This window comes from Thermobia domestica, chromosome 13 (assembly GCF_964235325.1).
Source record: "Thermobia domestica chromosome 13, izTheDome1.hap1.1, whole genome shotgun sequence".
Taxonomy (NCBI): Eukaryota; Metazoa; Arthropoda; class Insecta; order Zygentoma; family Lepismatidae; genus Thermobia; species Thermobia domestica.
Window position 1 is genome coordinate 68,834,854 of NC_137466.1, and position 12,934 is coordinate 68,847,787.

Here is a 12,934-nt window from a genome sequence, read left to right on the forward strand (position 1 = left end):
AATGTCAAATGGGAACATGGGTCGAGTAATACCTCGTTCGAAAGGTCTTGGAAAACTAAGTAACGCTGTACCAAAAGATGTTCCATATTGTGCACCGGTTTCAAAATGGCCGCCATAATATGGTTCGGAAACTCCAGTACCCGTAGTGTGAAAACCATGGAAGGTAAATGAATGGAACAAAATTGAAATACGTAAATATCATAGGGCATATCGAACGGTGTGGTCCCTGTGATCCCAGTGGCCTCCCTAAAGGGGTCTTGGGGGCTAACATCAAAATTTCAAATAGTAACATGAGTAGAGTGGTACCTCGTTCGATAAATCTTGCAAAATCTAACATATTGCAGGAGAAAACGATTGATGTGAAATGGCAGTGTTCTCAAAAAGCCGCCGAAACATAGTATCCGTGTCAGAGAAAAGGTTTAGTACCCGCAGTATGAAAGCGATTGGAGATAAATCAACAAAAGAAAAACTGGAGTACCTAACTGACGTAAGGCACATCGAGAGGTGTTGTCGGGGTGACTCCAAGGGCCAACTGAAAGGTATCCGGGGCCAACTTGAAAATTTCAAATAGCAGCTTGAAGCGAGTAACATCACGTTACATAGACAAATTAATATCAAACAGCTTCTGTAAGAAAATTTTCGACATGAGACACCGTTTTCAAAATGATCGCAAAGACATGGTGACTGTGTCTAAGAAAATGTCTAGTGCCCATAGTATGAATACGGTTAGACATAAATGAAAATAACGAAAATCAAATAGGAAAACCACGGAGGCGTTCCAAGGCTCGAGAATAATACAACAGAGATAAAAATATTAGAATAAAATTGCCATAATGTATAAAGAGAAATCCAAGTCCTGCAAAATAATCTCTCCCTGCGCTCAGTATGTGAGTGGGGTGGAAAGTAAAGTGTAAGTTCAAACGAGAACTCTACTTTAATTCGTAAATTAAGGCTAACCTTACAAATAGGTATGGTGTGGTTGAAACATTTGTTTGTAAGGATGACGCTGCAGTGGCTAAAAAAAGAGAAACTTTTATGCAATGCGTGCTGGTTATTCAGAAAGCATTTCGGGGATATACGTACACACCGTTTCGTCCCTCTAGCTCACAATATGACATGAATGCTAATAGTTAATCAAAATGTAACTGTGGCCATCCGCGTTAACTTAGTGCACCAATTCTCTATGCATGAAGTCTGCCTTCCAAACAGCATTGGGTAGGTCAAGCGTACGCCCGAACCGTTGTCCGGTCGAACATTGAAATTTTGAAGTTAGCTCACAAGACCCCTTCAGGGAGGCCACTGGGATCACAGGGATTACATCATTCGATATGCCCTATGATATTTACGTATTTCAATTTTGTTCCATTCATTTACCTTCCATGATTTTCATACTACGGGTACTGGAGTTTCCGAACCATATCATGGCGGCCATTTTGAAACTGGTGCACAATATGAAACATCTTTTGGTACAGCGTTACTTAGTTTTCCAAAACCTTTCGAACGAGGTATTACTCGACCCATGTTCCCATTTGACATTTCAAAGTTACCCCCCGTTACCCCCATTTACGGGGGGCGGGGAGGGGTACTTTTGGCGGAATTAGTTTTCCCCCTTAGCAATATATAACGTGTACTTCAAAAATTTCTTCTATGTTTTATCATTTTTCAGATATTTCCGTGGATTAATTAAAATGGCCCACCCTGTATATATATATATATATATATATATATATATATATATATATATATATAGAGAGAGAGAGAGAGAGAGAGAGAGAGAGAGAGAGAGAGAAGTACATACATATTTTGTGAACTAAGGTTCAATAGTGGTCTAACCTAACAAAAATTTTAAAATTAAAAAAAGAAATTCTTTGGAAAAGTGAGGAGTTTGATGTAATAAGGGCGTAGGCGAGTTTACGCCCTTCTTGCACCAAACGCCATTTGTGGCTTTTTGCTATGCTTGTTTAGCCTCCTGGTAACATTTACCGAGCGAAGTAGCTCAAGTGGTAGATCATTGGCTTCGCATTCGGGAGGTCGTGGGTTCGAATCCCGCTGCCGACCATCCTGACTGACGTTTTCTAGGGTTTCCGTCAGTCCTACCAGGCAAATGCCGGGATGGTACCTACTAAACAGGCCCTGGCCGATACCTTCCCAAATCCTTTCCATTGTTATTGTTGTTGTTGGATATCCAGTGTAAAATGGCCTCGGAGCTGTATCTGGTGATTGTTAAATAAATAAATAAATAATTCAATATCGGAATAAAATGCTACATATTACATTGTTTTATGTAAGAAAGAAACACTACTTAAATTTTCAACATCGTTCATCTCCAACTGTATATTTCAGACTTACGCTCTTATTGCATCAAACTCCTCAATTATTTTACAGAACTTATAATTTGCAGTTAGTACAACGAAACTCTCAACTTGTGTGCTGCACTGTAGATTTGCACTAAGAGTTCAGATTTATTTTGCAATGTGTTTCTTATTATTATTATTATTATTATTATTATTATTATTATTATTATTATTATTATTATTATTATTATTATTTATGTTGAGGATATGTGTAGAGGACATAGCATGATTCACATTTATGTGAATGTTACTTAGACCATAATTGCATCCAGGGGTAAAAGTGAGGGGGAACGCGGGATGCAGCATGTGCCATACGTTTTCAAATCCACTTTTACCTCCAGATCTGCAGTTAATAATTTGTTTAATTTTGCGGTGAATCAATAAGCTACAATAAAAATTATATGACAATATTGTATTGCCACCGGGTTTTCGTGTATGTGCAAAATTCCAAAATTTTGGTTAACATGGAAGCGTGAGAAGTTAAAGTAGCAAGATTTGAATCTAACAAACACAAGAACAGAAAAATATCCTAATTAATTATGACAGTAAAATGATACGTTATTTTTGAAAATTAAGTGAAAATATCGGGATCTGTATCGGAACGAACTTTTAGAGCAATAGTTACTACCTAAGGACATGGAATTAAAGTTGCAAGATTTTAATTTAACAAATAAACAAACAGAAATGTGACTTAACAAAAACATTGCAAAAAAGGAAGAAGGAACTGTTCCCAGCAAATCGTTACTTTAGTGTACCCTACCTAATGGTTAAACGTATGCTTCCTTGTGTTACGTTATAGTTATGAACTTTCCTTCAAATCAGGAAGATAGTGGTTCAAAAATGAAATATTTTTTTCAGTTTAACGTCCTACGTTTATGTCCTTTAGGCTAAGGGAGACCAGTGGCGGATCCAGGGGAACGATCGGGGCGATTGTCCCCCCCCCAGAAGAGGAAACTTTTTTATTTTAAATATATAAATCAAACCCATCCCAGAGTTTGGACCTCTTAAAGGTAGCTCTAAGTAGCAGTATTCCAACCCACCGCTCCCCCAGAAGTCTGTCCTAGATCCGCTTTTGAGGGAGACAGATGAATAAGGCAGATTAATGATGATGGAATTGGTGGAAGAGAATTTGGGAGGAAACGGGAGAACCCCAAGAAAACCTACGAACACGAAGATATACACCACAAACTTATTTTGTCGGGGTCGAACCATGGGTCACACGCACCAGAGGTAAGAACTCTATCAAGGAGCTACCGTGCCACCCGATACATGGGGTTCAAGGGTAGAGCCCTCACATCAGGTTTGAGAATCTTTGGTTGAATTACAAACCATATAAATATCTGTTGATCAACAACAGATCTCGGTTTCTCACATATCTTCCGTTTGCGGCAGCGTTCTAATTCCATTAATTTTTCCTTAACCGTTCACTTCCATTAAGCACTTATCTCCTTTGACGTGCAGTGCATAATCATGGGGCGTTAAACTTTTTTTTATTTTTTTTTTTAGAAAAAATATTTCATTGTCATTTCAAAATTAAAAATTCTAAAATATTATTATATTAGCGTTTAATGCGAAAGAATTGTCCAGAGATAAGACATATATACTACCAATCGATAAATCTAATACAGCGGAACAAAATGATATGAGCAAATATACATTCTGATGAATGATTGCCGAAAAAGTCAAAAAAGACTAATTTCCTTATAAACCTGAACATTGATTGGGCTACCATAACCACGCCATCCATTAAGATGCTGAAGTACATTCTTAATCAAGCTTTTTACTATTACACTAGGAAGATGATAATAGTACATTGTATGATTAATGAGATATACCATAAAATATGATTAACTTTAATTTTTGTGTAACAAATACCTTGTCCGAATGAAATCTTTCAGTATAACGTCCTACGATTATACCCTTTAGGCTAAAGAAGACGGATAATTAAGGCAAGTGAATGATAATGGAAAAATTTGGTGGAGTGAGAATGTGGGAGGAAACGGGAGGAAACCTCGATAAAACTCACGGACACGATGTTGTCCATTGTAAACTTTGCCGGGGATTGAACCAGGGTTCCCACGCAGTAGAGGTAGGCACTCTACTACTGAGGCACTACAGTATGCCATCCCATTATATTGTCCGAAGATGACACATATCAATCGGAAAATAAAGGGAAAATGAAATCTTGAAGTTTTACGTCCCACAATTATGCCGGCTGGGCTAAAGGAGACGGTGATGAGGAATGAAGGAAATGGTGGAATGAAGAAAGCGGGAGGAAACGGGAGAACCCACACAAAACCCACGAACATGGTTTTTGGCCACCACAAAGACCATTTGGCACGAGATGGGATCGAACTAAGGACCCCATGCACCAGAGGTGAACGCTCTGCCACTGAGCCACCTCGGCCCCACATTTCAATTAGCTGATCTGGACAACATGAGATACTTGAGAGTAGATTTTGACGAGAAAATTGAGAAAAAATAATGTTTCTGCCACTGAAATCCATGTTGTTCTTGCCAATAATAATTGATATTTTTTTTTTATTTTGCTGTAACAGATTATTTATTTGTGAATTGTATATGTAATAATAGGAGACACCGTACTCTAGAGGTTAGTGTCGTGAGGCAAGGTGGGGAGTCACATGAATAAAAGACGTGATGGCCACTAAGTCTACAAATCTCTTAATACCAATGTTAGAGATCACAACTAACTACGTGTTCGTCGTTAAGCTGAAATTAGTTCAGCTTGACACTAACAGAAGGCGTTGGAGCAGCTCAGACCCATAAAGAGCTGTTACGCCTAGCGGTTTAGTTATATGAAATTATATACATTTTTCATTAGCAGATTATATCCACTGTTATTTCTCCTTTCCTAACAACAAGCACGACTTAACAGTGAGGCACATTATACAGTAAATTTACATCTTTCATTGTAAAATTACTTATTTCTTCCATTTTATGAATAAAAGTAAAATAACAACAACCCCATTGCCATTATTGTCCTCGAATAGTCATGGACGACCAGACAGATCTTACAATTGGTTGAGGAGATACATTGTCAACATAGATCCGTTATATATAAACATAGATACCAACACCGTTATTGATACCTTTCTAGATTAGGTTTCGTTATCACTTAACGTAATTGAAGTAGCTCCTCAAATTGCCTCACGATCCTGGATCAATATAGAAAATTCTGTGAATAGATTCGAACTATACACATACATCCAAAATAAGCGTGATTAAAATTAGATTATACAGGAGAATTTATATAAATATTGGAAAAATGGATTCTTCCATAGCTTCGTGGCTAAAGTCCTCACTTTTGGTGCACATATATACACAACAGGTTCAACTCTGCTAGAAATACCTACAGTACAAAGAGAATAAACATCTAAGTAGTGACTTAAGTTTAATTTATTACCTGTGTTTCATAACCATGGTGCCTCATAAGAATGCAAAACAATAATAATAAATTCATAAAAAGAAAATGAAAAATGGTAGGGATCTTAATTCCATCACTTGATCTAGTAGCAAGCAAGTGCGCCTTTGGTGCATGTGATCCGAGGTTCAGTGCCTGTGACAGAGAATTAAAATTTGAAACCAACAAGGGGGGGGGGCACGGTAGCTCAGTGGTAGAGCGCTTACCTCCGATGCGTGGGGTCCCTAGTTCGATTCGCGACCAGGTAAATTTGTGGTGGACAACATCATGTCCGTGGGTTTTCTTGGGGTTCTCCCGTTTCCCCTCACATTCTTATTTCATTAACCCCTCCGTCATCATTCATTTGCCTTCTCCCTTAGCTTAAACTACATAATCATGGGATGTCAAACCAGGCCGGTAGCCAGCCCAAAAATGTACGGCGGGCCCGGCTGAAGTTAGGGGGGGGGGCGATCCAACCATATTATAGTTCATCACCATATTATAGTTCGTTTGCAAGCCTACCGTGAAAATTTTAGGAGGGGGCAGCAAAAATTTAGGGGGGCGGCCCTCCTAGACCCCCCTGGATACGGGCCTGTGTCAAACTCAAAGATTTCGTTACATTTCATGTTTGAAACCAACAAGTAAAACGAATGTTGGTTCACGAATTAGAATTCTGAATTTGCTTTGTAAAGATAGAAACCATGATAATATAATCGTTGGCAAAAATCGAAAATTATTATTATTATTTTTTTTTTCAGCATACACAGTCAAATGCAACAAACGACAGTATCTAGAAAAGCTCAACTTGTTTTAATAAACCATTTTAAACAGACGCCAAAATATTATGTCAACTTCTAATAAGCTTAAGAAAAAAACGATTCCAATAAACCGACATCATAGATAATTCGTTGCAATTAGGCCATAACAACAAGATTCGTTTCACTTTCTTACAAATGTTAATCGCGAATGTACACTCATGTCCAAAATTATTGTCGCATGTCTATAAATATGTTGTTCTAGGAAATAATTTGATAACGAATTCGCCCGGTATTTCTTATAATGTTAGTATGTTTATAATCGGCAAAGACATGTATGTGGCAAATTTCATGTCAAAAGAGCAGTAAATAAGTACAATAAAACGAAAATAAAACTTTCTTGTCCATTTAGCAACATTTTGTTTTACACATTCTAATTTTCGTATTTATGATTCTTTCCCTATGAAATTTACCACGAGTATACGTTTCCCGATTATACACATAGTATCAGTATTAAAAGTGCCCTACAACATCATTATCAAATTATATTCTTACAAGAAGACAGTTATAGCAGTGGTGCCCCCCCCCCTCATATCCTTTTCGATTAATTTTTACACCCCGTCAAATATATTTATATAGATTTTTAACCCCCCAAATATTTCAATGACGCAGTCTGCTTCATACCCCCCCCCTTTGTGGGCACCCCTGGTTATAGATATGCAACAATCATTTTGGACATGAGTGTACGTGACTTATGTACCTCATGCATTGTATATATATATATATTTGAAGAAAAACAAATAATAAGCTCATGTATGTTTTATGTGTGTAAGTAAACAAATTTCAATTTTGATTTGAAATAAGCATGATACTGCGTAGTATTTACGTACAATAAAAAAAATACTCTAAGCAGATCAAACAAACAAAGATATATTGGGACATCTTTTCCCTGCTCTGTTAAAAAAAAGGGGGGGGAAGAAAAGACATCATCAATGTTTCAGAGCGAATTTCCCTCTTCTTCTTCTACTTTCAATTCTTAGAAAAAATGGAGAAAATCTCCATGTCTTCTCCCATAGATACGATTCACCGTTTTTCAATTTTGTTGTAGTTTGCACTCAACATGGGGAATGGAGGGGTAGAAATTGGAACCATTAACCTCAAGAGATCTTCATGCAACTTCACTCAATTAATCCATGTTTACTCTTGCTTTTTGGAACAGAATTTCTTCCTCTGCTGGTGTTAAACATCTTTCGTACATCAAGAAGAAAAAGAAGAATATGTGTGTCTGTCTATCAGAGTGTGCGTAGGAACCTTCGGCCATCACTACAAAGGGAAGAGAAGAAAGAAAGAAAAAAAAAGGAAAGACAACAAGTAGATCAGCCGATTGAAGGAGGCCACCTACTGAGATAACTTGGTTTTGTGGGAAGAGTTTCATCTACATTGGACTCGTTCGGGAGCTCTCAAAGTCTCGAAACAGGGATATATCCAGACAGTACTTGTCTTCTGAACCCACACTTACATAGTACGTATATAGAGGAGCTCTGTCAAGGAGTACTTCCAGGATACCATGAGAGTTGGAGAGTGCTGTTACGTACTTTATTTTGGTAAGTAATAGCTTATATATAATTTTTATTCTTTAAAAAATAAACAAGAAAACAATGGCGGCTCTTGAGGGGTCAATGCTGGCGAAAATCACGTTTTATCGCTATAAGCTAAGACAGTAGCGTACGCAGCAATTTATTTCGGGTAGGGGGGTCCAAACTCAATAGAAGGGTATTTTATATTAAAATTTCTAAAATTGCCCCTAAAATTAGGCTAAATTTTCACAAAAGTCGAAATTTCGAGGTGTCAGGACCCCTAGGACCCACCCCCTGCGTACGTCCCTGAGCTAAGAGAATGAAAACTTATCTAATGTACTAATTATTTCTACATGTACAGTCAGCAACAAAAGTTCATCCTGTTTGGTAAAATTTATTTTTTGAATAACGGTGGTATAGCTGGGATGTTCAAAGGTGGAAGGTACGGAATATTACATTCTTTTTAATTTATTGAAAACTATATTCAAATTGTCCTTCCATTCTGAAGTTATTTACAAAACTAGTTTCATCAAACAGAGAGAACTTTTGTCGCTGACTGTACAAATGTACAATAGATTTTACTCTTAGCTTCTATCGATAAAATTATAATTTTTACAATGTGACTTTCTTCAAGAACCGCCAGTACAAAAGAGAAAAGATATAATGCTTTAATGAAGGTCTAACAAATGCTACTGCTTGAGGAAGCAAAATATTTAACGCCACAGAATCGGAAACTCATCTTTCGATTCTAACCACTCAATATTTTACTTAACATACTGATTTCGAGCAACTTCACCTCGCAATTTAGCAAAACCAACTTCCGCGCTGATACGCTAAATGAACAATTATGCATTTTATGATGATTTTTTTTAAAGTTTGTAAACTCTTTGACAGCGGCACGACAATAAAAGATTAAAGCTTATGCTGTCATAGTAACATACACCCTAGCAGCACTTGATGGTTGGCATGATTTGGGAAGTTATAAAATACGCTGGCCTAAAGTATTTTAAAGAATGATGTTGGCAAAGCAAAAATTATCCGTCATTTATGTTAGTCATCGAATAGTTTCCACTTCTTACTGCCAGATCGTAATTTCAGTTTCTTCGTACGGGTTACGCTGCCTAGCAAATCCTCCGGAAATTATAACGTAAAGCTAATGTTGGCAGTTGGTTAGCCAACCGTTTTCTACTATTGGGCCTATTGTCTCTACTGCTAAGGTGTATCTATTTCACTAGTTTTTTCTCATGAATTTTGGTTTAGCGATTTCACCGTTACCGATGCTGCAAAATTGAAAATCTTCCAGACATTATGGTTATTCTTCAAATACAAATTATCCCCCAATAGTGGGAAACAGTAGTGTAGCAACTGCCAACGTAAACCCATTGTTGAACATTTTCCAACAAATTAAACCGTCAATTACTCCTGGCAATAGCGGAGTTTTGCCTGGAAAAATTATTAGTAGTTCTGAAAAAAGGCTTACTTTATTTTATTTATTTATTTATTTATTTTGTCACTGAATTGAATTTTTAGCTTCCCACCATAAAAATTCCTCCACATCCCTTCCAATTATTTTCTTTAACAATTCTTTTTGTTTGTTTCTGGGAAAGGGGGAAATACCTACAAATTCGGGAAACAGACAAAATTTCCAACAAAAAATTTGCATGATATTTTGACGTATAACGAACTGAGGGGCCACCAATGTCCCTCCGAACATGCACCTAGGAGCCGAGATGCTGCATAAGCTCAAGTTAGGCAACTCCGCTATAAACTACTGTTAGGATAGCAAATATTACTTTTTGTATCTAAAAGGAGCAAGGTATTACTTGAAATCAACTAGAGTTAACCAATGAATGTCGATACTACTATCTTTCCACAGTCAATCTTTATTTGGCTTATACCACAATCACAAGCCACCATAATTAAAGAGGAATTTTCCTGTATTTCAAACAATTATCACAATAACTATGGCCACACTTGGCATTACCATCAGCCACTAAAATATCAATTGCCATCCTTGGCTCATCTACCAGTATATATATCTTCAGTCACTCATGGCTCCAATCAAACACATAAACAACTGCAGCCATTACGGCTCATATTCCACATACAAATAACTTAAGCCACTTACGGCTCCATTTCCACAATTACTCAATTACACATATTTAAACAATCACATAGTTACGCTCTTCCTTTTCTAAACCTAATTACGTTCTTCTTTTGTTTACACTATCTATATACTAACTTTTAACGCTTTTCACTCCCACCATCTTCCTGGGTATCACCTAAAAACGAACTGCACCAGCTGACTCCCAACAACTCCTAATGTCGTTTACGTTCGCTCTCCCGTCTTTCTCTTCATCTGTTTCTTCAAAACTCTCAGTCCCCCTCATTCTTCCTCTTCTGAAGCACCTGGAAATCCCTAAACCCCTACCTCTTAAAAAAGAAAAAAAAAGTCGTAGGAGGACGAAAAAGGAGAAGCAGTACTTTCATTTCAAGAAATCCTGGAAACAGGACGTTTTTCCAGCCAAAGTTAAAAATTAAGCATAATGATTAAAAAAAAAATAGGTTTCTGGATTATTGAACTTAAAACCGCGGCATCCTATAAAAATTTACACTAAAGGCCGGGTCATTCTACACTGTAAAAATTTCATAGCTTAATTTACACACAAAAAAAAAAAAAAACGGTGGCAATCTGTGTGCCAAGCCTCCATTTAAATCAATTTACACATATAAAGTAAAATTACTAATATAAAATGGTGTAGAATTACATTTTTATCAATAAAATATTTTTTATAAATTTGCTGTAAATTTGTAAAAAAAAAAAAAACCAGCAAATTTTGTGATTTAATCTAAGGAAATGTATATCAACTTATAAAATGAAGGGTAAATGATTTTACATTGATATTTGGCAATTTACTTACAGAACTTTTTTCCAGTGTATGAAAATGTACAGTGTAGTCTTAGTTAAAGCTCCTATATTTCTACACTAAAATACCGACTAAAATATCGTATGAAAATTTACAATATATTCTTAGTTATTGCTATTGTCATCCCGACTGCTAATTTGATTTGTTTAAAGTTAGTTTTGTCACAAAAAAAAAAAAAAAAACTTTGTTACCCTCCTCTCGTTTAAAGGATAATGCTTGCAGGATTATATAAGAAATTTCAATAAACAAATATTTGGCCGTGTGAACATATTACTTTAAAATCTTATACCAATTGTAAATAAGAGTCTTAATTGGGGTACTTGTGCTTATCATCCCTGCCTTAACCCTTTAATGAGCAAGTATTGATAGCATAACCATTAAAATAGTTTGCTTTTATGGTTGAATCATGTCTTCCTGATCATAATTTCGTAATTATTAAAGTATTTTTGTGGTTTGGTTACAAAATACAAGGTGTTTATTTCAAACCAACGTTGCCATAAAATAGGTCTTATGTGTAGCTACCGAGCAGCATTGCCCTATTATGGTAAAATATCATAAAAATACTCTCAGTAATTACCATCAATTTTGTTGAAATATTTTCCTACAAAGCAAGAAACCACAAATTAAAAATAAAAAATAAAAAAGAACTTTCTCGGAACGTAGGAGATAAAGCTTCTACAATACTAAATTTGACTGTCCCCTGTTGACGAAGATTAGAAGTATCTAAAGAAGCTACCCGCAAATCATGTAAATGAATATTGTATGAAAGCAATAATGCCAATTAAATGATCACTGAAGTTATAATTCGTCCGGATAATGCAATAAAATGCGATGTTGGTTGAGAACAGCACTGTCTAATAAAGGGTTAAATTGAGAGGCTCAAATGCCATTCCGAGAATTATTATTTTTCTTGTTAAAAAGAAGTAATAAAATGCAAGGGATTACTGGAAAATCTAAAGAGTAAAAAATGAAATCTTTAAGTTTAACGTCCCACGATTATGCTCTTTAGGATAAGGAAGACGGATGATCAAAGCAAGTGAATGATGATGGAATAATTGGTGGAATGAAAGTGTGGGAGGAAACTGGAGCACCCTGAGAAACCCCACGAACACAATGTTGCCCACACTTAGCCAGAAATCGAACCAGGGATCGCTACGTACCCAAGGTAAGCTCTCTACCACTTAGTCACCTTGTTCTCCACTAAAGAGTAGGAATGCAATACATTACATAGATGTTCAGATATACAATCTTGTTGAGTGACAGAGAGTAGAGAAGTTCTATCAGTTGATGTCCATGAGGCTTTTATTATTATTGTTATTTTTTAATATCACTGGAATGATATTTTGGAGGGAAACCAAGACATTTTGGCGATCCAATTTTTTTTTTTTTTCGGGGCAGGGGGACAGATGATTTAAAATCAGGACTGTTCCGGCTAAACCGGGACGTCTGAAATTCCTAGGTAAAAGCCAAGAAAGGAAGTGCAATAATATTACAAGGCAGTTGGAACATGATTTACTAGTTCTGAGCTAGTTTCTTGCCCAAATCTAATCAAAAATGACGACAAAGAACAGAGATGTATGTTCCATTTCTACGCGTCAGGACTTATACTTTGGGGGGAAATTGAAAAACTTACTTTTCTTTTAAAATTAGGAACATACGGTAAGAACAGAGCTGAAATTATGATTGTTACGTCATAATTTGGAAAAGTACGCTTTCTTCTAGCAATGGAAATTTGGGGGGGGGGGAAATATTTAAAAATTATGTCATCTGAGTATTTTTCGGGATAAGTTTAAACTCTTCTTCTTCGTTTGACTGCAGCCAAGAACCCAGGTTCATCTATGTCACTTGGATCACTATCAGATCCGTCAAATATTACTCTGTAGGTTTTACCCAAGTCTGA

The 12,934-nt window shown here is 36.4% G+C and overlaps 1 protein-coding gene across 1 annotated transcript in view; it reads left to right on the forward strand.

Annotated features, from left to right (window-relative positions):
• The window catches only part of ETH (Ecdysis triggering hormone), a 58,479-nt gene that overhangs the window by 5,218 nt on the left and 40,327 nt on the right, over positions 1–12,934 (forward strand). Inside the window, exon 2 of the mRNA XM_081737535.1 lies at positions 7,750–8,134. Coding sequence (XP_081593661.1) covers positions 8,098–8,134 — 37 coding nt within the window. The 5' untranslated portion in view covers positions 7,750–8,097. The remainder of the gene's footprint in view (positions 1–7,749; positions 8,135–12,934) is intronic.